Here is a 22,647-nt window from a genome sequence, read left to right as displayed (position 1 = left end):
CCCCATCAGGCTGTGGCTGTCTTGGTCACTAATCACCCTCGGGGCCTGGCACAGAGAAGGCAGCAGTTCATATCTGTGGATGCGTGTGGGAAGGACAGACAGGGTGCCCCCTCACCCCATCCCGCTGGTCCTTGTGCCGGGGCCGGGAGCAGTCGTCAGTTTCCATGCTGTCCTTGTCCTCTGTGGCACTGCCTGATGCCAGACTGTGGCGGGTCTGGTCGAAGAGTGCAATCACCTCTTCTTGGAGGGTCTCACAGACGTTCAGCACCAGCTGGGAGTACTGGGGGATGTCACTCACTGCAAAGCAGATGGGAGGGGACACTGTCATGCTCACCAAGGCATCTGTCCCACGGGAGGGGAGGAGAAAAAGAGTTTTCCTGAAGATAAGAGTTCCGAGACCAAAAACTCAAGCCTCACAGGAGAAACGTCTGGCTCTGAAGTGGAGGAAGCCCTGTCCAGGCTGGCTGGCACAGGGGCCGGGAGACCGCTCCACTGGCTCCTGTCTGCCCCTCACCTCTCATCTCCTTCATCTGCAGCACCGTGATAAACGCTGAGAACACCTTGGCCTTCGTCTTCTCCATGAGTTGCTGGTCTGCCTGCAACACTCCCTCCAGGATCTCCGTCAAGGGTCTGAGGATTTCATCCACAGAACCTAACTCACTAGAAGCAACATGGAGAGGAGAGGGTGGGGAGAACACACCTCAGAGAAAGGCCACACACTGCCCTGCGCCCCCTCAGGATGCCCGCGGAGCAGTGAGCCTCACGTCAGGCGTCTGCCTGAGTCCCGCTCCCCACGAGGGGAGGCCAGCCCATTTCACACCCACTTCCTCCCCTTCGGGAAGGGTAAGGCAAGCGGCAGTGAAGAGGATGGGACAGGCCGCCCCTCCTGGCACAGGGCTCACCTCTTCCACTGCCGGAGAAGAATAAGCAGCAGCGTGCACATCATGGAGCCCAGGCGGAGGCAGTTCACGGAGGCGGGGACTAGGAGCTGAGGGGAGACGGCACACAGTTAACATCAGGCTTCCTATGAGCTGACGAGGTGGGAAGACGTGAGCTCCATCCACAGGCACCTTCAGCCTCAGGCCTTTCTTTCCCAGCAGCGAGCTCACAGGGGTGGGTCACGGGGAATAGGCCAGGGGTTGGCACGGAGGCAGCAGGCCTCTGCCTCCCACTGCAGCCTCGGGCCTCCCAGGCCACTTGAGCCCTTTGACCTGACCACTCTTGCGGCTGCAGGCTTGTGAGCAGCTATTTGACCTCGGAGACCTTCTCCCTGGGAGGAATGGGAAATCTCCCAGACACACTTACTAACGCCTTGGTCCCATCGAGCACGTCAAGAAAGAGCTGGTGACGCACTGCAGAGTCGGTCAGGTGCATTATCTCCGCCTGCAAAGGAACAGGAAAAAAACGTCAGGAAAATTTCCCTGATTAAAATGGGGCTTGAGGGCCCTGCTGTTTGTCTACCTTAGCCATGGTCAGAACCAAGCCTTCCAGGCTTCCCAGTGGAACCCATCTAGAAACACAAACTCCTCTACAAGGCCTGGGAGCCCCTTAGGATCTGGTCCGCCTGATTTTGGTATCATCCCCGTTCTGCTCACTCGACTCCAGCCCTACAGGCCTCCTTCCTCCTCCGTGAATAGGCCGAGCTCTTCCCACTTCTGGACCCCTGCATCTGTGACTCTGACTGCCTAGAGCACCCTCTGGAAGGTTTCTCACACACTCAGGCCTCATTGTGGACAGCACCTCCTCAGAGAGGGCCTCCCGACCACTCCTATCCTCGTTTAGCAGTTGCTATCATAGCATCTTTTTTATATATATGTATATATATATATATATATATTTTTTTTTTTTTTTTTTTTTTTTGGCTGCATTGGGTCTTCGTTGCTCTGTGGGGTCTTTCTCTAGTTGCGGTGAGTGGGGGCTACTCTTTGTTGCGGTGTGCGGGCTTCTCATTGAGGTGGCTTCTCTCGATGCGGAGCACGGGCTCTAGGTGCACAGACTCTAGGTGCCTGGGCTTTAGTAGTTGTGGCATGTGGGCTCAGTAGTTGTGGCTCGCGGGCTCTAGAGCGCAGTCTCAGTAGTTATGGCACATGGCCTTAGTTGCTCCGCAGCATGTGGGACCTTCCCGGACCGTGGCTCGAACCTGTGTCCCCTGCATTGGCAGGTGGATTCTTAACCACTGCACCACCAGGGAAGCCCTACCACAGCATCTTGGTTATTTCCTTCCTAGTGAACTACCACAATCCCAAACTATATTTCTTTGTTCACAATTTGCCTCTCTCATGGGCCACCTTCCATGAGATCAAAGACCGTATTTGCCTTATTCACTGCTGCATCCCAGCGCCTGGCACACAGTAAGCATTCCATTACTATCCATTAAATGAATGAATGATCAATGTCCTGGACTAAACCAGATAGGTTCCCTAGGGGAAAAGAGGATGGTGGGATTTTCAGAGCTGCAATTCAAGAACTGCTGCCCAGGTAGGACCTAAAAGGCAGGTGACACACAAATTACTGCCTGGGGAATCAATCATTCCCCCAAGATGGTTGAGCCTTTTGTTGTGTCTGTAGTCTCAGGGGTCCAAAACCACTCTGTCACAGCCAAGCTCCAAGGCTGTGGGCAGTCTGGCACTAGGGAACAAGTCATGGAAGATGTAAGAGTGTGCCTGGAACAAAGGGCATCTATTAAGCTGAAGTTAGTAATGAAATCAAGATAGTAATCTGGATTCCCTAAGGCAAAATAGGTCAATATCAAGTCCTTACTCCATAGCATGGTGTTGTCAAAGCGCGTGCGCGCGCGCGCGCGCGCGCACACACAAAAGCCAAGGAAAAATGCAAATTCTTCCCAAACGTTAACTCTCTCTCTAAAAACCAATGCTCTGTAGACACACGTTGCAGACACAACGGTCTCTGTTCTTTTTCTAAGAAGACCAGGAAATGCCGTTTCTAGAACCAATGAAAACCAACTGTTCCCTAGAGAGGGTGCTGCTGCAGTCGTTGCAGCTACCTGCTGACTAGTCAACAAATATGTACCTAGCGTCCACAGGGCACACAGCGTGAGAAGGCCAACTATCCATGTGCACAAGAGGTGGATGAACGAAGGGAGCCCCTGGACCTATCCAGGGCCGCAAAGGTGGCTATAGGAGGGTTTTATGAATGTCTGAAGGGAGTTAAAATGACTTCTCTGCACTCTCTTTAAGGGTCTCTTGTTTGCCCCAAAGCCCTCAAACACCCCATATTTGGCACAGAACCTGTTACATTTCAGCTCTCAGAGAAAAACCCTGATTCATTCTTCATCCCAAGGGGCTCTATCTGCTAGGCATCCCAGCATATCGTTGCTAGGATACCAAAGTGAAAACCGCACCCCAGGAGGTTCTTACGTGACTGGTGGCGATGATGAGAAACATCCTCCAGGCGGAGACCAGCATCTGATACTCTACCAGGGAGGTGCAGCTGCTGCCCCCTGTGTCAGCCGTGTGAACTGCCAAGGACTTGACATACCCTGACCAGTAGGCAAAGCGTTTCTCACTGGAAAATTTCTCGAGTGTATCTTTTAAAGATTGGTCTAATGAGCCCCTATGGTGTCAAGAAAAAACAAAACCTACAGTTAGGTTTTAAAAGCAGATGGGAATGTGATGGGCACAGACTGTTGCTGAGGCAGAGAAAACCACCTCACATGGGCTTAAAAGCAGACGGCTCCCGATCAGCTCTGATGTGTGGGGCTCACACTTCTTGCTCAATATAATGGGTTAGGCTGAGGCCTTTTCTAGGATTCCTCCTCCATAAAATCCCGAGCACATGGAGTTGGCTTCACAGTAACTCTTTCCGATAATCATAAATGCCATCAATGGACTGGCCAGGGACACAGACCAGTGGCCCTCCATAAATGGCTCCAAACTAGCTCTCTCCTCTGCCTTGGCTCATAAAGCCGTGCCCTCAGCCATAGACTACCATGGTCCCCCCGCCACAAACCTCTAATTAAAATCTCAAAAGGGGAAAGGACTCACTTAACTACATAGTATATCTCCAAGCAAATTATCTTCATGATTAGGGCACAGGTTTCCAGGATGCTGGGCTGTGGAGGGGGAGAGCAGAGAATCATGAGAACCTCTCCCCTGGTGCTCCGCCCTCCCACAAGGGAACAGAGCAGGGACCCGACACTAGAAAACGAGAAAGCACATTCCCTGTCGAATGTGAGTGGGCATCTAACTTGCAAGAGCAGAAGCGTCAGGTCCACAGTGTCTCCAAGTGAGTGGAGACCACAGAGCCAGCAACACAGAGCAGGGCATGCCACTCTCCTTCCCAGAGCAAGACAGCAAAGGGAGAGGAGGCAAGCACTTCTCTGAGAGAGAAGTTTCTAGTGAAGAAAACATTCTGGTTGTTTAATTAGGGGAGGAGTCACTTTCCACAGCTCAGTCTCACAGCCCAGCCTTGACTCCCAGGGACTTTCAGTCACCGTCCCTCCCTCCACCACTGCTCACCTCGGATGTTTCTGAGGGAGGAGAAAGGGTTCCAAACAGTGGACTGGTTAAATTCTCCCAGAACTTGGGTCTAAAAAGAGAATACATGTTGGCAATCACATGTTCTCTTACCCGGTCCCTTCTCCTCTCTCCACCTCCCCTTGGTGGTTACTTCTCCACATTTTATCGCTCCCACAACCCTAACATCTGCTGCGTGGGCCGCTTGCTCCTACATAAACATCAAGGGCTCCATGGACAAAACAGGCTCCAAGAGAAGAGGGTGCTCCACTCAGTCCAATGGCTTGAGTGACCCACTCTCATCTGAATCTACCGTTTCTCACGAACGATGGTTTTGGGGGGTTGGCAAAAGGCAGAAATGCAAAAGGTGGAAACTCTAAGGTAAACACATCAGAGTAAAGGTTACGCCTGCTGGTGGCAGCTTTAAAAAGAGAATAAACTCCCACACACTGACCCAGGCACTAAGCACTTTTATGCATGTGCCCAGGGACCTGTCACAACAAATCTCTCAGAATGATTGTTACCCCACCTTACAGACAAGGACATGAGCTCTGGAGGTTAAGTAACTCCTGGAGACAGACTCACTTGGTTCTGAGGACCAGCATGGCACTGTCCCGACGGTCCTGCCACAGGGCATGCAGAAAGGCAATGGCTGCACGGTGCAGCAGTGGTGGGCACCAGTAGCGATCCTGCTGCTGGGAATCAATCAGCCCCAGCACCACATGGAGACAGCTCCACACCCCAAGGCTGAATTCCTGCAAGAGGGGCAGGCGAGAGTTCAGCCCCACCGCTTCTGCCATCAACTGGACCCACAGAGTCCAGCACCCACCTCCCAGGGAGCTGTCTCCCAGCTTCATCCCGGGTGCAGGCTCACCTTGGAGCCATCACTACCATCCTTCACCTCCAGATTCAGAAACAGTTCAATGAGGCCTGGCTGCGTCTCTACGGCAACTGTGAGGAACTCCAGAATCATGACTTTGATGCGCATGTCCTCAATCTTGCTCTGCAGTCGGGTGAGGAAGGCATCACGGATGGCAGCCGCATCATTGCCCAGGCAGGCGTATACTGACATTGGGGCCACCTGGTGGAGACCGGGACACACAGGCTTAGAGCTCTACCTCCAGAGAAACCTCAACAGACTCCTGAAGAAAGGTGCTGAACAACTCTTGGAAAATGCCAGAAAGGGAAACATTCAGATGGATAGCTCTGGGTCAAAAGAGACATCATTCCAAACTACAGCAAAAGATGCCCAACGATTCCCAGAAGAAATAGTAATCAACATAAAAAGATGCATAACCTCTCTCATGGTTAAATAAATACAAAGTTAAAAAAAAGATATTGATTTGTCTATTAGATTAGCAAAGATTAAAAAACTGATGAAGCCACTGTGGCAAGGATACAAGACTTGGGTTTTAGGAGCATAAACTGTTACAATCCTTTTTGGAGGGTAATTCCAAAATTTCTAATAAAAATTAAAATGTCCATTGATATCTATCTAATTCTTAGGAACTGTAAACAAAAGTTTACAGAGTTCTATGGATAAGAATGTTCACTACAGCACTGTTTAACACTAAGACAAAAAATAGCCCAAATAAATTAGGATGCATCCATTCTATGGCATGCCGTGCAAGCATTAGAGAATGAAGTAGCTCCAAATGTGCCCACACGGCAAGACTGCAGGATATCGTGTTAAGTGAAGAAAGCTAGACACAAAACAGTATGTATCGTGGAATTCTACTTTTGGAAAGAACAAAAGCTCACACCAAACATCCCTTAATATATAAGCACAGATAAAAAGAAATCTGGAGCAATGCGTACCAACCTGCTCATAGGAATTCTTGGAATGAGGAGATCATAGGCTACCTTAACTTTCTATGTTACATTTATCTGTAACTTTTAAATAAACATGTTTAAATGAATTTGTATGTCTTTTATAAACAGGGAAAAAAAAAACCTCTCATAAGACAATTTGTGTGCGTGTGTGTCTTTATGGCTACATCACTTTAAAAGTCCAAGTTAGCTACTTCTCTTGGGAGAAAGCAAGAGTGGTCTCAAGCACAAAGTCAGTTTTCTGGGGCTTTGACTCGTTAGGTGGGATCTTACCGTGGCCAGACGTTTCAGTAGCTGGATGGCAAGACGTGGCAAAGCAGGGTCGTGTTTGTGGTAGATGTATTTGGCAAGAACAGCAATAAGGTTGTTCCCATGGGCACCTGAAGAAGTACAGGAAACAGTTTAGACACCAAAGCATGCCTGATTCAAGCTCTTAAGAGAGCCTTCTGTTCAAAAAGGCTCATATATGTGAGGGAATTTACTCTCAAGTACTTGGAGGGCCAGAGCAAATCTAGGTGGCTGTATCATTCTCGTTTTTCAGTAGCCAAGGGGACAGGCAGGATTGGGGGTAAACAGCTCAATCCAATTCATTAAGAGCAGAAAAAGAGGGACTTCCCTGGTGGCGCAGTGGTTAAGAACCTGCCTGCCAATGCAGGGGACACGCGTTCGAGCCCTGGTCCAGGAAGATCCTACATGCCGTGGAGCAACTAAGCCCGTGTGTCACAACTACTGAGCCTGCGCTCTAGAGTCTGTGAGCTACAACTACTGAAGCCCGCGAGCCACAACTACTGAAGCCCACGCGCCTAGAGCCGGTGCTTTGCAACAAGAGAAGCCACCTCAGTGAGAAGCCCGCGCACTGCAACGAAGAGTAGCCCCCACTCGCCGCAAAGAGAGAAAGCCCGCGCACAGCAACGAAGACCCAACGCAGCCAAAAATAAAAAAAAAATAGATTAAATAAATCAAAAAAAAAAAAAAAAGAGCAGAAAAAGATACGTTTTTAAGAAAACAGCCTTTTAACAAATAGGTTAGGAAAACCTAACCACATCACATTAAAGTACCATCACATTAAAGCATGGCACTGAAATGCTAAAAATCCCAAAATGATACAGCTCGAAAAAGGTCGTCGACGTTACCCAAACGTCTACTTGAAAATGAGGAAACTGGGTCCCAAAGAGATTAAATGAGTAGTTTAAGGTCAAAGAGTAATAACAGTCAATACTAAACAGGTACCAGGTTTTATAAGTAGTAATTTAATCTTCATTATAATCTCATAAGGTAGATACTGCTATTATCCCCACTTCACAGATGAGAAATCTGAAGCAGAGTTGTTTAATTATGTGCCCAAGGTCAAAGCTGGTTGAAGTCAGAATTTGAACCTAGACAGTCTAACTTGAACATGTGTTCTTTACTATTATTCTGTCATCAATAGGAGGCAGAGATGAAGTATGATACAGTCTTCTTATTTCTAAGTCCAGGATGGGAACTGGTGATCATCCCCAAATTTCCTCAAAGAGTTCATCAGAAAATATTGTTGACCTCTAAAAACACAGCCTGAAGTATGTACTTATGGGCAGAAATGCTGCTGAGTGGAAGAAAATTACATACCATGTTGTGTGAGAGCCTGTTCCAGGGGGGACACCACATTAGAAGGAGGTTTCAGCCGAATAACATTGTTGGTGACAGAGAATGCCAGTTTCACCGTCTTGATCAGCAGCTGGCCCTGCCCTTGGCCCTCTGCCCCATCACTAGGGTGCCAAATGGAAACCAAAGTTGATTCAGACAACATGACTTCATTCGCAATATATGTGCTCTCATGAATTAGATTCCAACAATAATCCCAGAGTTCAACAGCTTCTTTTAGAGGCCCCAGTCCAAACTAGGAGAGAGGAGGAGCAATCAACTCCCTTTGCTATGTGCCAGTCTACAGAGCAGCCACTAGGTTATACAAAGGCTATGCCCTAGGAAGAACAAGGTTGTCTTTCTTATGCTGAAGTTCTTACAACATGCAGGCACAATAAAGATAAACGGTGGAAGGCGGCAAGGGAGGCCTACCTGCGGGGCTGAGCAGCCATCACCATGTCGATGGTGTCCACGCCGATGCCCATGACATTGACCACAGTCTGTCCTGCTTCTGTATAGGCCAGGCTGCAGATGCAGAGAGACTGCAGACTCGGGGTATGACTGGAAGACAGACGTGTTCTGAGTTACCGGGGAGCTGCCAAATTTACTACTGGAAGGAAAGGGTATTGTCCAAACCTAAACAATTGGACATTAGTGATACAGATCAGCTCTCGCTGCCAGAGGAAGCCACTCTGATTCCTTTCCTTAAATAGACCCTGAGAAACAACCTAAATGTCCATCAATTAATGGATATGCTTACTGAAATGAATCATAATTAATCCATACAATGGAATGCATGGAACCATTAAAACAAGACAGATCTATATGTAGTGGCATGGAAATAAAAGGTACAGAGTTAGTACAAGCAGAGGAAAAAACCTAGAAGATACACATTAACTTGTTAATAGTCCTGTTTCCCTATGAACATGCATAATTTTTGTAAAGGTCATAAAAAAGGTCTCTGTGTGTGTGTGTGTGTGTGTGTGTACAATTTCACTGGGAACAACCTTGTTCCCATTTCATTTGCTCTTCTCTCTTCATAGGGAGAAAGGAGAAACAGCCTGGTGGAAAGCAAGTCAGAACCCAGGAGCACTGAGCTCTGAGCCTAACCAAGTTGAGTACTCTGGAAGAATGAGCTAGCTCTGCACAGCAGAAGCCTGTGTCTTCCCTTGCGGACTGGCAGCATCCGAGAGTACCGAGCGCTAGCAATCACCCGCCTCCTACCTGCTGTGCAGGTCTGTTTCATGACACAGGTTCAGTATTGCATGAATCAGCTCCAGGATCAGGCAACCTGGACTCCAGAAAAGACAGAGGAATGACGCGGCCTTGTGTGATGAACCTTATCCCAAGAACGAGAGAAAAATCCAGGGAACCAGCAATTCCTCCCATCCTCCCTGCCCATGCTTTCCTTACCAATCTGTTCTCTCACTCCATGGGAGTTGTACCGCCACTTGTGGTAACTTGGCAGCATCTCCTTCAGCACAAACATGACACAGGGCACCAGCCCTTGGCTCTGGGTACTACCAAGCTGCCCCTACAAGAAACCATGCTGTAAGGGTTTATGCCACTTAAAGATAAGTCATTTTGTCACTAGAGATTTAATTCCAAAACCATAGGTCCAGAGGAAATCTGGGCAAACCTTAGCCATCAGTAGAAAAAAAAAAAGAAACATCAGAATACTCTAGTTCAACTGAACCCAAGTTGTAGGTTTCTCTAGAACAGAGAAAGGGACTAAAAAGACAATTTGACAATGTCACAAAAGGCACCTACAGGAAAGAGAGGGATGAAGGCTAAATCTGAGTAGAAGAGAGGTCTATCTTAAACACAGAGGATATAGGACTGTTGATGATGGAGAATGCCAGTTTCACTGCCATGATCACCAACCACTCCCAACCTCTACCCCATCACTCGGCTATCAGAAACGAGATCTGACACTCCAAATTCTTTGTCCTAATATTACTTGTTACCAACAGCTTCCTTATCTTAAAAACGGGGCTTCCTTATATAAACATCAATATCTATATCCCTACCTGTACATAGGATTGTTTCTATCTTTTTAAGCATTCACTGATTGACTGGCTCCTGCAGGCAGGAAGTGTGCTGAGTATTTTTCATGTGTGGCCCTCTCAACAACTCCATGAGGCAGAGATATTTATCATCCCAGTTTAGAGAGGTTCTAAGAAATTCAGTACTTGCCCAAGGTCATGCAGCTAGTAAGTGGTCAACCTGAAATGTAAACCTAATTCTGACTCCAAAATCTATGCTACACAAGTATTTTTCAAAGAGAGCTGTGACCCATTAGTGGATTGTGAGATAACTTATTAGAAAACATCTGAGTGCATCTTGCATAGTAAGAGTAGTGTTGTACTGTGAAACTCTGCTTTAGAAGTAAACATACAATGTGTATCCTGGGATATGATGTAATGTGTACATATTACCCTGGGCTCTGTCAAAATAGCTTGAGAGTTGCTGCATTATACCATACAGCCTCTGAGTATTAAATAAGTTAACATAGATAAAAGCATCTACTATAGAATCTGGCACACAATAAATACTCAATACACAGAAACTGTCATCACCATAACCTCAGGACAACTGGTCTAGCTGCAAACAAAATGACTCCGGTAGCTGGGGGCAGGGAAACTATTTCAGATGCTTCTATCTGATTAGATTTTACCTTGACAAGAGTGGTGATCAAGCGCAGAAAGGCAACAGTGACTCCATACTCGCCCTGGGGCTGTTCACTATTCATCAAGAGGTTTCCATACCCTCCAGCATTCATCCCCTCGGCACTGGGAAAAGACAGAGAGGCAGAGGGAAAAAAAGGTTTCAAAAAATTATAATCACAGAGCATTCTTCTTATTATTTAGATGGCTTGGGCATAAAATAGGAAAGCTCTGCAAAGGAATTAATCAAATCTAGGCTATTTAATACCCAGGGTGAGCATTCAAGACTTTATTGATATACAACCTCAAAAGTGAAAAATCAAATAAACATGAGGAAAACATCCTCGTCTTGTAAGCAAAAGAAAGCAAGGAGAGAATGTTCAGGTAGTAAGATGGAGCCTGTGTATTAATAACTGGTCTACCAGGCAAGCTCGAGTGGCCATGAATCAAGGAAAAGTACAGAGTGACTATGGCTTAAAAAGGGGAAGTTGAGCCTCTGGATCCAGAAACCTCTGGACTCTCTAGACTGGAAAGTTAACTCCCACGTACCTAAGGTGAATGAGAAATACCTCTTTCTCTCTCTGTCTCTCTCTCTCAGGCTTTGAAGACTGTGAACCATCAGTGCTGGCCTAAGAGGAAAGCAGCCTCTGTGCCCCAAGTCCCATCACCTCTTTTGCCTTGCCCTCACTCATTTCCGGTGAGAGGGCTGAACAGACAAGGAGCAAACGGGCAGAGAAGCATCTTTAAAACTAACGAAGCTAGTTTAGATCTGAAATGTATATGGTACTCCCAGGGAATATACTCTAATCCCTAAGACCTGGCTCACCTAATCATCTGACTCATGTTGGAGACCTGGTGGGCCACGAAAGGTAAAAAGCCTGTGTGACGAAGATCAGTCCAGACCTGAGAAGGGAAAAGAAGAGTCAAATGTCCATGTGTCTTCAGGTATACACCAAGCGTGACATTTTCCGGCTGTTAGGAAGACTTGGTGTCTCACCTTTGCTGGGTTCCGGGCAGCCAGAACGGTCAAGCAATTGACACAAGAAGCAATGACATCCACAGGCCGGGAGATCACGGTCGTTAACCTGGTTGGAGAACAGTGCACTGTACTCAGTAAAATGAATAATACGACTTGTTCCATCACAAATATTTTCCAGTTCTCTCTTCCCAAATCCCTCCTGGCAGCAGGGATGTGAAAACAGGAAAGCCCTCAGCTGGGGATAGATACCATACCAGGGCTGTCCACAGTGGAACATGTGCGGACTTTAGCCCAGTGGAGTTACCAGATACTGACCGCTGCAGCAGCATGTAGATGCGGGACGTGATGGGCAGGAGACAGTCTGCTATCGACAGGTCTGTACTGATGACCTTATGGACCAGATCAATGATGGGTCTGACCCGCTGGCAGTGCTGAATCACATCTGAGGGGGAAGGAAGCTTGTGATCTCAATGAAAACAATTCCTTTAAGATCACTGAACAGGGACTTCCCTGGTGGCGCAGTGGTTGGGAGTCCACCTGCCAATGCAGGGGACGCGGGTTCAAGCCCTGGTCCAGAAGGATCCCACATGCCGTGGAGCGACTGGGCCCATGCGCCACAGCTGCTGAGCTTGTGCTCTGGAGCCCGCAAGCCACAACTACTAAGCCTGAGTGCTGCAACTGCTGAAGCCTGCGTGCCTGGAGCCCGTGCTCCGCAGCGGGAGAGGCCACCGCAATGAGAAGCCTGCGCACCGCAGCGAGGAGTGGCCCCCGCTCGCCGCAGCTGGAGAGGGCCCGCGCACAGCAGCGAAGACCCAACGCAGCCAAAAAAAAAAAGATCACTGAACAGTCTCTGAGACCCAGATGAACAAATTATGCTAATCACAGTCTGGAAGGTTCTGAATCTTATCTTGAAATTCTCTATCTTCCAAATCCTCTAAGCATGTCCATTTTTCTTCCCACAGAGATGTCTCCCAAAGCTGACCTCACCTGCAGTGGAAACAACATGAAGCAGCATTTCAATCTCACAGGTGAAGAGGGTCCAGCTGCTATAAGAGTATTCCCAGCGTACCAGGTAGGCCCTATCGTCCAACATTACTTGGCCCACAGTGCCTTGAGGTATGCGAAGGTTGGTCTGACCCCCTAAGGAAGGGAGAGAGAGAAATTAGTCTAATAGGAAGAGGTGATTGCTATTACAGACAGCAATATTTAATCACACAGAGATGCATAGTTTCTATTCCTAGTATCCAACACTGCTACAGCTTTTTCCATTAAAAAGAAAAAGAAAAACAAAACCCCTCTCTTGTCATTGGGGAAGTGACTCTTTCCATGTGTCTGAAAAACAGCTGAGTGCAGAGTGGTTCTCCACTCAAATGATGACTATAAGAAGACCACCTTATGGGACAGTAGGTGCCTGGGTGACTGGGTAAGTCGGTAATGATGCCGAGATTAGGACAGTAAGGCTGTTACTCTTAGACACTGCCAGTAGGAAAGGAAATTGCTACAACATTTTTCTACAACTTAATTTGACATTACCATTCAAAACTTTTTATTATTTTTTTTAAAATTGTGGTAAAAAAATACATAAAATATACCATTTTAACCATTTTTAAGTGTTCAGTCCAGTGGCGTTAAGTACATTCACATGGTAATGCGACCATCACTACCATCCACCCAAAGAACTGTTTTCATCTTGCAAGACTGAAATTCTATACCCATTAACCAATAATTCTCCATTGCCCCATCCCTCAGCCCCTGTGACCACCATTCTACTTTCTGTCTCTGTAAATCTGACTACTCTAAGTACCTCATATGAGTGGAACAGTGTTTGTTCTTTTGGGACAGTCTTATTTCATTTAGCATCATGCCTTCAAGGTTCACCTGTGTTATAGCATGTGTCAGAATTCCTGTTCTCTTTCAGGCTGAATAATATTCCACATTTTGGCTCTTAGGAAGACTTGATGTCTCACTTATATATACCACATTTTTTAAAATCCATTTCATCCGTCAGTGGACATGCATTTAAAAATTTTATTGTATATACCCTTTTACCCACAATCCCACTTTGGGGATTCTATATACTAAAAATAAAAGCACTAGTATATAAAGGTATATGTCCCCAAAGCAGCACTGTTTATAGTGGCAAAAACCTGACACAGCCTAAATGTCCTCTGGAAGGGAAAAGATAAAAAAATATGGGACATCAAGAATAATTACATAGTTACTAAAAAGAATGAGTCAGATCCACATGTAATAAAATCAGTTCGCAGAATGAATTTGTGAGAGAACACAGAAATGTGCAAAAGGACACACACCAAACTCTTAACGTTAATCATCTGATGGAGACAGGTCTGAAGAGAGATTAGCTTTTTAAAATGTATCTCTGCATTGTTTCCCTTGTTATAATGAACATGCATTATTTTTGAAGTAAAACAATCTAATGATGGAAAAAAGTGAGAAACTAACTAATAATTTATCAGCAAATCAACAAGCACAGTGGAGAGGAGAAGGACCTGCTTTAAAGGCACCCATGTGAAATATTAAACCAGCAGTAAGGTCCACACAGAGGCCATGGAAAAGAGACAACTGAACCAGGGTCTGCCTATCTTACCAAGAGGGTAAAGAAGTTTGGGTGTTTGCCTCCGCCAGAGAGTTCCATCTTCATGGGAGATCACATCATGGGGCTTGTGCTTATAAAGTTCATTGTAGAAAGACATCTTATCCAAGAAACTATACACCTGCCAACACACAGAAAAAAAACTCAGCCACACATTTACCAGGGGGACATTTAAGGGGTCTTTCCCATCTGCTTTTCTGCTCTTTTAGCCAGACTGTGTGGCCAGCCAGACTGTGCTGACTCTCAAACTTCTTACAAACCCATCCCTGTGACTTTTCTTAGACTTGCCCCTGCACTCCTTGTCAAATCCTTATTATTCTTTAACACCCAAGTCAAGGCCCCCTCACTCCACAGAGAGTTGCCTCTCCTGAACAGTATGGTCTTTACCACTCAGATGACATTAGTTACATACCACCTGGCTTTATTACTTATTTCTTAGACCCCTTACTCTCTTCCATCTAGATACTAAGGGACTTCACATTTTGTCTCACTCCCACAATACCTACAACAGGTACTTAATAAAAAGATTTAAATTTAACTTTATAGAACTGATGCACCATCTTTGGCATTTTTCATTCAACCTCAGACTAATTCTTGCCATGGCAATGAAATTTCAATGTGGAAAGCAAAAAGGATCCTAAAAAACATCTACTCTATTTAGGCATCTAACTGAACAACCTACCTTCTTGGCAGTAGACTTCCCTGATACGAGGGCTTGTAGCAATTGCAGGAGTGGGGAGAGGAGATGGGGAAACATTCCACATACACTGTCCAGAATGATCCCAAGACCAGAGGTTGGCTCCTATGATGGAAGGGTAGAAGTCACCGACCTTCACATTATCCATGGATTAACACATCTCTGAACTGCCCAGCAATCATAAGGGAAAGTAAAATTAATCCTTTCCTTTAGGTAGACATCATTCCTCTCTAATAATTTAAGACTTCCACGTTTCCACTGAAAAAGGCTATCAACAACTGATTGAGTCAGGACCTGAGGAGAGACTATTGCTGCCTCCAGTGACCTCTGCCGTCCTCTCCATAGGAAAACACCATTCACCTGTGCATGACCTGTTTCCACTAACGTGAAAAGCACCCACAACATGTCAGCAGATAGCACCACACACACGAGCAACATATCCTCAATCTGAATTTTGTTTCCCACCGGCTTCTCCCTGGAACACTGATTCTGTAAGACTGGATAGCATCTCAAGAAAAAGAGGATAAGATATACAGGCAAATCAGTCAGGCCACAGTTTAAGGGAAAACATTTATTCATCAGCTGGACCTTGAGGCTTGAGGCCGTTAATGGTAAGACTAAGTACTGGTGAGAAACTGTTCTCTCCAAAGCCATATTCTTACTCTAAACCTGTTACAATATTCTGAAATTTCTTAAGACACAATTACAATCGCCCAGTGGTACGTTTAGGAGTTATAGCACTACTGGTGCCTGAGACTCTCAATGTAAAAAAAGAGTTGATGGGTAGGAGAGACAACACACTGGTTAATAATGTGGACTAGGGACTCAAGTCAGACAGAACTAGATCTTGATCTTGATTGTCTAGTTGTGACTAGCTTGGGCAAATCACTTCACATCTCCGAGCATCACATTTCCTCACACGCAAAATGGTGATGATAATAATACTACCCAATCCATAGATTTTTGTATAGATTATATGAGAAAATAGACTTAAAAGCTTAGTATAAGACCTACCACAACGTAAGTGTTTAATAAATTCTTCTGCTACAGAGAATACCATAGCATGGCTCCCTCTGACATACTTACTGTTCCCCAGAACAGTTCTGGAAGAGAAGGGTCTGCCAGGACTTCACATGCTGTGTCGATTACATCCTGTTGGGGAGGGAAGAAGAAAATGCTTATTTTCCCTAGTTGAACCAGTCCATCTTTTTTTAACTGTATTCTGTTAAAATAAAAACATGAATAATACCTTCATATAGTATGTCAGAAAGAATCCTGGGATTAAAAAGTAAGGGATGTAATCTTAATCTGTTGTATGATGTTAGGCAAATTAACCTTTCTGAACTTCAAATTCTAAAATGGTAAAACTATTATCTGCTTCACAGTGTTGTCATAAGGATTAAATGAGATAATGTACGAGAAAATGAACTGTGAAGTTTAAAATGCCATGTTAATGTGAGGTACTACTAGATTCAGCTAAACTATCCTCCTAGAGGTCAAGAATAACGCCTTTTTAAATTTTTCATCCCCAGCACCTGGCACAGAGTTTGGCACACACTGGGAATCTAGTGAAGGCTTATGAAATGATTTATTGAAAAAATTCCAAGTACTAGGACACCTGTAACCCCAAAATGTTAACACCAATACTCCAGGCATATAGTAGGGTCCAAATGTGACCAGAATTTTGGCAAAGGATGCAAAGCTTGTTCTATGCTCCTAGAGCTTTGGAAATTGAGTCTTTCAATTAACACCAATTTCTTTTCTCTCCAATGATAAGAAATATTCATTTTCATCAACTTAATCAATTTCTTCAATTTCCAAAATAAGTCACTCATCATAAATGAATACAATGACTTAGTTATAAAGAACTCCCCAAATATCATTTCCCACTGAAAGGAACCAGGGCTCCTTGGAGAAATGGCAGATTCCAGGTCTGGGGCAAGAATCTTCGAAGATAATCCTGCAAGATTTTGTCATATCAGAAAGCAATAGAGCTATCAAAATGTGTAAGGGAAATGTCAAACAGATTCAGAAGCTAATCTGAAAAAGCTCTTACTGGCCAAAGATGGGGCAACCTGAGCCTAAGAATACTAACTGCAGAAAAACAACAAACAAACAAAAAATGAAAAAAGAATAATGACTGCAATGAATTAAAACACAGCTAATATGTTTAAATCCATGAGTTCACAATGCCATGTAAAAAATAAAAAAACCTCAGTAGCCAACTTGGGATGCTACTAAGGATGCTAGGGAAAAGTGGTGAATACAGGAAAAGAAGCGTGTACAGTACTCTATACCAGAGTATCAAATAGTTAACGAGAGAGAATTTCTTTTTTTTAATTGAGAAATAATTGAAATATAACATTATATTAGTTTCAGGTGCACAAGATAATGATTTGATATTTGTATATATGGTGAAACAAATTTCTTTTTTATAGCAATGTTCCAACCAGTAAACAAAAGAGGAAAGATAATAGAGTCAGAATAGTGCCATTCCGTAACTCCTAAGGAACTAATGGATCTAGACAATGATATGTCTTGTGGTTACCATAGTGGACAGCACAACTACAGACTAAAAGAAATTTGACAGACTTATCAACCAATAATGTACAGATCTTATTTATTTAGATCCTGATACAAACTTATGATAAACTTATGACATTTATAATTAGAAATTTGAACCCTGCCTTGATTATTTGAAGTTTTTTTTTTTAGATATGAGAATGGTTGTGAAATTTTACTAAAATATTCATATTTACTAAATGATGTCTGGGATTTGCTTCAAAATAACCAAGGAGGAAAGGGGCAGAAATGAATAAGATCAGCTGTGCATTGATAATTTGGAAGCTGGTGATGGGATCGTTAGACAATTTTTGTCTCCTTTGGAGTAACTTTGAAATATTTCATTTAAAAAAAATATTGCACAAGAGTATTAGCATCCACAGCTGTTTGGGACACATGCACTACAGAGTAAAAAAAATAGGTTACAAAACAGTATATACATTGTGATTCCATTTCTAGGGAATTATTATATTTTTATATTTGGAAGGGAACACATCAAGATGTTAACATATGTTATCCTGCAAGGTGGGATTATAGTTTTTTCTTTTTATCAGCACTTTCTAATTTTTTAATCATTAATATGCATCATTTTTATAATATAATAAGTGGAAAACAACAATAAACAAATCATACTTGAAGTAAATGGGTCTGTGTTATATCAGCTTCAAAGGGGTATCTTAGGAAGATGATTGCAAAGCGGGGCAGTGTAGACAGTCTCATGAAAGCCAGAAACTGACCTGCTGATTGCCCAATGTGTGCAGCTCCAGCGAGGTCAGAACAAAAGAAAGGAGTCCATAGACACACATGCACGCGGTGCTAGTGGTACACTGTAATGACAAAGGAGTCAGTGGGTAATTCTGAGTGACACCACTCTTTTCTAGACTCAGCACAATCCCATCACATTAATATAGTCTCTGTAAACAAATGGGAAGAGAACCTGAGGCTTCATAATTCCTAATTTGGTCCCAAGATCAGGAAGACAAAGGGAGAAAAGAGAAAGCAGGAACCATAAATATTACAACATAGTCAAGAATAACATCAAAAAGGAACCATTTTCAAAATGATCAAAGTTTTTGTGGGGAAGAAAACCACCTCCAGCCTACAAAAAGGATAGAGTCTCTATGTGCTGGTATGAATGATGCAGCTGCCTGAACTGTCACCGAGATAAATCAACCAGTGACAACAAGTTGGCTGAGGTTTCCTTTAGCATGTCAAAACAAGCTGATTAAACTGTGTCACTCAAATTAAGTCCCAACACAAGACTCAAGAGAATTTCTAATTCATCCTGTACAGTTGAATGAATAAGCCCCCCAAAAAGATTTCTCCAGTCATTATGACCAAAGCTATCTTCTAAGAGATACTAAATGGCGCAGCATAACATACTGGCAAAGAGTCAGACATAGTTCAAACTGTATCCACCATTTACTGCCAATTTATTGTTTCTGTGGGCAAATTCCATCTCCCTCAGTCTCAATTTCCTAATGTGTAAAATAGGATTATAAGCCCTAGTGCACAGAAGTATTTTAAGGATGAAACAAGATATTGTACAGAAAGTGCCGAGCACGTCTGTCACAGTAAATGCTCTATAAAGGTTAGTTACAAAACTATTATCATTATCCATGTCCTTGCCAATTACTATTATTATTATCATGACTCATTAATGAGCTTCTGCCCCGCTCTTTGCCCACTCTCATGCTCAAACACCAATAGCCCGAGCCTCACATCATTTCCCCCACTGGCCAGAGAGCGGAGTAGTCGGGTCAAATACTGAAATACATTCAGCTGGATGGCTGTGCCACCTATCTTCCGGACAACACTGCTTGTCTCTTCTGGATTCAGGGTGTGACGGAGGAGAGCCCAAGCCAAAAGCACTGGGGTGTGATGTGGAATGTCCCCGAAGGTCAACATCAAACGGTCCATATCCTAATGAAAAGAGAAAACAACATCTGTGTCACTTAACAGAAAGGGTCAAGACCCTTCCAGAGGATCCTTCACCATGCTTAATAAGTCTTCCATTCATCCTCAGTGGCCCCTCTCTCCCATTCTGACATTTTACTCTTCCCAAGCCACAGCCACTTCGTTACTAGACCCCTCAATTACTCTTCCCTTTACCCCCAGTTTTCTCTGATTTTAAGTACTATTAAGATTATAAAATACATGTTCAAATAGAGACTCCTTAGAAAATTTCCCTGATCCTTCTAGAACTTTCTCAGATCTCTCCTCTTTTTCTATCTTTCTGACCATCCCATCTCATGTTCTTCCCCTTTCCTCTTCTTTCACAGGCTCCATAAACGCAGACAATGGCCAAGGTTCTGTCCTTGGGCCTCTTTTGTCCTTATATCATCTCCCTGAGTCACTCTACTTGGTCTCACAGATCCAACTCTCACCTCTGTGAAAATAACTAACAAATCTGAGACTTCTTCCAGATCCAATTAACTTCTTAACAATGTAGAACCACAAATTCCACAATAAGGAAAATTTTATGTGGCAGTATAGTTGAGTGGTTAAAAACTTACTACTAACTACAAACCATCTGAAAAAATTAAGAGGCTGCTCCAAGTTCACCTGACAAATAAGCCCGTCCTGGGCAAACTGGTGCAGTTCTCTTCTGTCATCCAAAGCACACTTATGCAAGGATTCAATATCCATGCCTTCCACCAGGATAAGGGCACTAAAGTAGCTGGAAAGAAAAATATCATGGTGTCATACATGCTACTCTGAACCTCAATGGAGACTAAGGTGAAATGTAAGACACTTTAATGTCAAAAAGGTTGAGTTATTTTACATTCTTTTTTCATACTAAGACTTCTAAATCCAATATGTATTTTACACTTCCAGCACATCTCAATTTGACCAGCCATATTTTATTTTTTGGCTGCACCACTCGGCTTGCGGAATCTTAGTTCCCCGACCAGGGATTAAATCCAGGCCCTCAGCAGTGAAAGCGCAGAGTCCTAACCACTGGACCACCAGGGAATTCCCATGACCAGTCTTATTTTATTTTTTAGTTTTTATTTATTATTTATTTATTTTGGCCACATCGCGCAGCATGTGGGATCTTCGCTCCCCGACCAGGGATCAAACCCGCACCCTCTGAAGTGGAAGCGCAAAATCTTAACCACTGGACCATCAGGGAAGTCCACCAGCCATATTTTAAATGCTTGGTAGGCTCATGTGGTTTCTGCCTTCAAAGCACAGATCTAGTACTAAAGGTTTCTACAGCCACCAATTACATCTAGGCCAGATCAAATGTCTCAATGGTCAAGTGTGTATTTTTTTTTTAAATATATTATTTATTTATTTATTTATTTTTGGCTGTGTTGGGTCTTCGTTGCTGCTCACGGGCTTTCTCTAGTTGCGGCAAGCGGGGGCTAGGGCTACTCTTCGTTGTGGTGCGCGGGCTTCTCATTGCGGTGGCTTCTCTTATTGCAGGGCACGGGCTCTAGGCGCGTGGGCTTCAGTAGTTGTGGCGTGCAGGCTCAGTAGTTGTGGTGCATGGGTTTAGTTGCTCCATGGGCATGTGGGATCTTCCTGGAGCACGGCTTGAACCCGTGTCCCCTCTATTGGCAGGTGGATTCTTAACCACTGCGCCATGAGGGAAGTCCATCAAGTGTGTACTTTTGTTCACAGAGGAAACAGGCCTCAAAATGTGGATATACCCATTTCCATAAAATTCAAAGTACATAGACTATCACGTCAAAGAGGGCAGGGAATAAATACATCTCCCCTATTTATCACTGTCTGCTTAGCATTTGCACAGTGCCTGGTCTACAACAGTTGCTCAACGAATTTTTTGTAGAATGAAAGGATGAACTCTTAGATGAAAACAGTAAGTAAAAGAATAGAATGTGATACTTATTTTGAGAAAAGATATCCCTCTCAATCCAAGTCTTCACTCCCTGAATGACCTAGAACATGGTAGTACACCCATCTATTTCCCCACCCATTAAGTGAAAAGTACACCTAGCCCCTCCCTTCACCCATTCACAGGACCACACTAATATCAATGCTCTAAACTCTAAACATTGTACAAGTTCAGTCTCAATTCAGACTTACCCAATCCGATCCACAAAAGGATCCATGGTTTCATCTACCAGGTGCCTGTTAGTCTGCCTACTACCAAATCCTTGCTCTTTAAACATCTTGGTTAATACCAATAGGTCCGTAGGTGCCATCTCAAAGTATGCATAATAAAGGAAAATAATTTCTAGCAGCATGGATTGCTCCCGAAGGCACTGAACAAACCAGCGAGACACCTGGCGCTCAGTCTGCACAACCAATGAAGAAAAATGGGAGAGAAATAAAGTCAGATTTTAAAACACATTTAAATCCTTCGAGTTATTTTTATTAGGTAAAACATGTATAAAAATAAGATTAAAAAAAAAAGTAACCCTCCCTACAATTCCTATTGCCCAGTCATCCAAATCTATCCCCAGAGGCAACCACTGTTAGAGGTTTTTGTCTTTCCTTCCAATAATATGCCACACACATTCATTCATTCCGACTAGTAGTTTGCTGGGGGCCAGGGGTCACAGACTAACTGCAAACCTACTGGATAGACAGAAATGTTCTATCAATATATATTGATCATGAAGGTGGTTACTGCATATAACTATATACAACTGCCAAATTCAAACTGTACACTTAAAATAAATGAATTTTACTGGATGTAAATTATACCTGAATAAAGCTGAGGGATGCTACAGATTTGTCATTTACACAGTCATTTCATGTAAGTGTGAATGTATCTATAGGATAAACTCTTAAAGTGGAACTACTAGGTCAAGAAATATGTGCTTTTCAATTTTTAGATATTGTCATAATGTTTTCCATTAAAAAGTATACAAATTCAAACAGCAAAGTATGAGTGCCCATTATCCCATCCCTTGGATGTGAGTGTTGTCATGTAAATATGTATTTCATTTGCCTGTTTTTCTGTTCGGTTTTGCTTATTGACTTACAGGCGTTCTGTTTCAAGAACCCTTTATGCTATGAGTTTGTCTTTTGACTTTGCTTATAGCACTTTTTTTGTTTTTTTGCCTTGTAAAAGTTTTTGATTTGATGTTGCCAGGTTTATCTTTTCTTTTTTCTTTTATGGCTTCTGAGTTTTACTTTAGTTTTATTTATTTACCTATTTTGGCCACACGGCACTTAGTGCTCCGACCAGGGATCTTAGTTCCCTGACCAGGGATGGAACCTGTGCC

The 22,647-nt window shown here is 43.9% G+C and overlaps 1 protein-coding gene across 3 annotated transcripts in view; it reads right to left on the bottom strand.

Annotated features, from left to right (window-relative positions):
• The window catches only part of NUP188 (nucleoporin 188), a 44,825-nt gene that overhangs the window by 5,421 nt on the left and 16,757 nt on the right, over nucleotides 1-22,647 (bottom strand). For 2 of the 3 annotated variants that reach the window (XM_082403435.1, XM_082403437.1), the window contains exons 9-35: nucleotides 21,500-21,711; nucleotides 20,009-20,123; nucleotides 19,166-19,366; nucleotides 18,181-18,270; nucleotides 15,968-16,033; nucleotides 14,867-14,986; nucleotides 14,179-14,305; nucleotides 12,558-12,710; nucleotides 11,886-12,012; nucleotides 11,589-11,676; nucleotides 11,418-11,494; nucleotides 11,161-11,220; nucleotides 10,603-10,717; nucleotides 9,339-9,459; nucleotides 9,150-9,216; nucleotides 8,358-8,486; nucleotides 7,911-8,050; nucleotides 6,579-6,685; nucleotides 5,350-5,556; nucleotides 5,061-5,230; nucleotides 4,479-4,548; nucleotides 4,005-4,072; nucleotides 3,378-3,573; nucleotides 1,306-1,383; nucleotides 903-988; nucleotides 515-660; nucleotides 116-297 (exon numbers count right to left, since the gene is read on the bottom strand). In XM_082403435.1, coding sequence (XP_082259561.1) covers nucleotides 116-297; nucleotides 515-660; nucleotides 903-988; nucleotides 1,306-1,383; nucleotides 3,378-3,573; nucleotides 4,005-4,072; nucleotides 4,479-4,548; nucleotides 5,061-5,230; nucleotides 5,350-5,556; nucleotides 6,579-6,685; nucleotides 7,911-8,050; nucleotides 8,358-8,486; nucleotides 9,150-9,216; nucleotides 9,339-9,459; nucleotides 10,603-10,717; nucleotides 11,161-11,220; nucleotides 11,418-11,494; nucleotides 11,589-11,676; nucleotides 11,886-12,012; nucleotides 12,558-12,710; nucleotides 14,179-14,305; nucleotides 14,867-14,986; nucleotides 15,968-16,033; nucleotides 18,181-18,270; nucleotides 19,166-19,366; nucleotides 20,009-20,123; nucleotides 21,500-21,711 — 3,318 coding nt within the window. The remainder of the gene's footprint in view (nucleotides 1-115; nucleotides 298-514; nucleotides 661-902; nucleotides 989-1,305; nucleotides 1,384-3,377; nucleotides 3,574-4,004; nucleotides 4,073-4,478; nucleotides 4,549-5,060; nucleotides 5,231-5,349; nucleotides 5,557-6,578; nucleotides 6,686-7,910; nucleotides 8,051-8,357; nucleotides 8,487-9,149; nucleotides 9,217-9,338; nucleotides 9,460-10,602; nucleotides 10,718-11,160; nucleotides 11,221-11,417; nucleotides 11,495-11,588; nucleotides 11,677-11,885; nucleotides 12,013-12,557; nucleotides 12,711-14,178; nucleotides 14,306-14,866; nucleotides 14,987-15,967; nucleotides 16,034-18,180; nucleotides 18,271-19,165; nucleotides 19,367-20,008; nucleotides 20,124-21,499; nucleotides 21,712-22,647) is intronic. The other variant, XM_082403436.1, reaches the window with a different exon arrangement.

Source organism: Balaenoptera borealis (genome assembly GCF_965194805.1).
Source record: "Balaenoptera borealis genome assembly, chromosome: 8".
NCBI classification, from domain to species: domain Eukaryota; kingdom Metazoa; phylum Chordata; class Mammalia; order Artiodactyla; family Balaenopteridae; genus Balaenoptera; species Balaenoptera borealis.
This window is presented reverse-complemented; position numbering and strand designations above follow the sequence as displayed.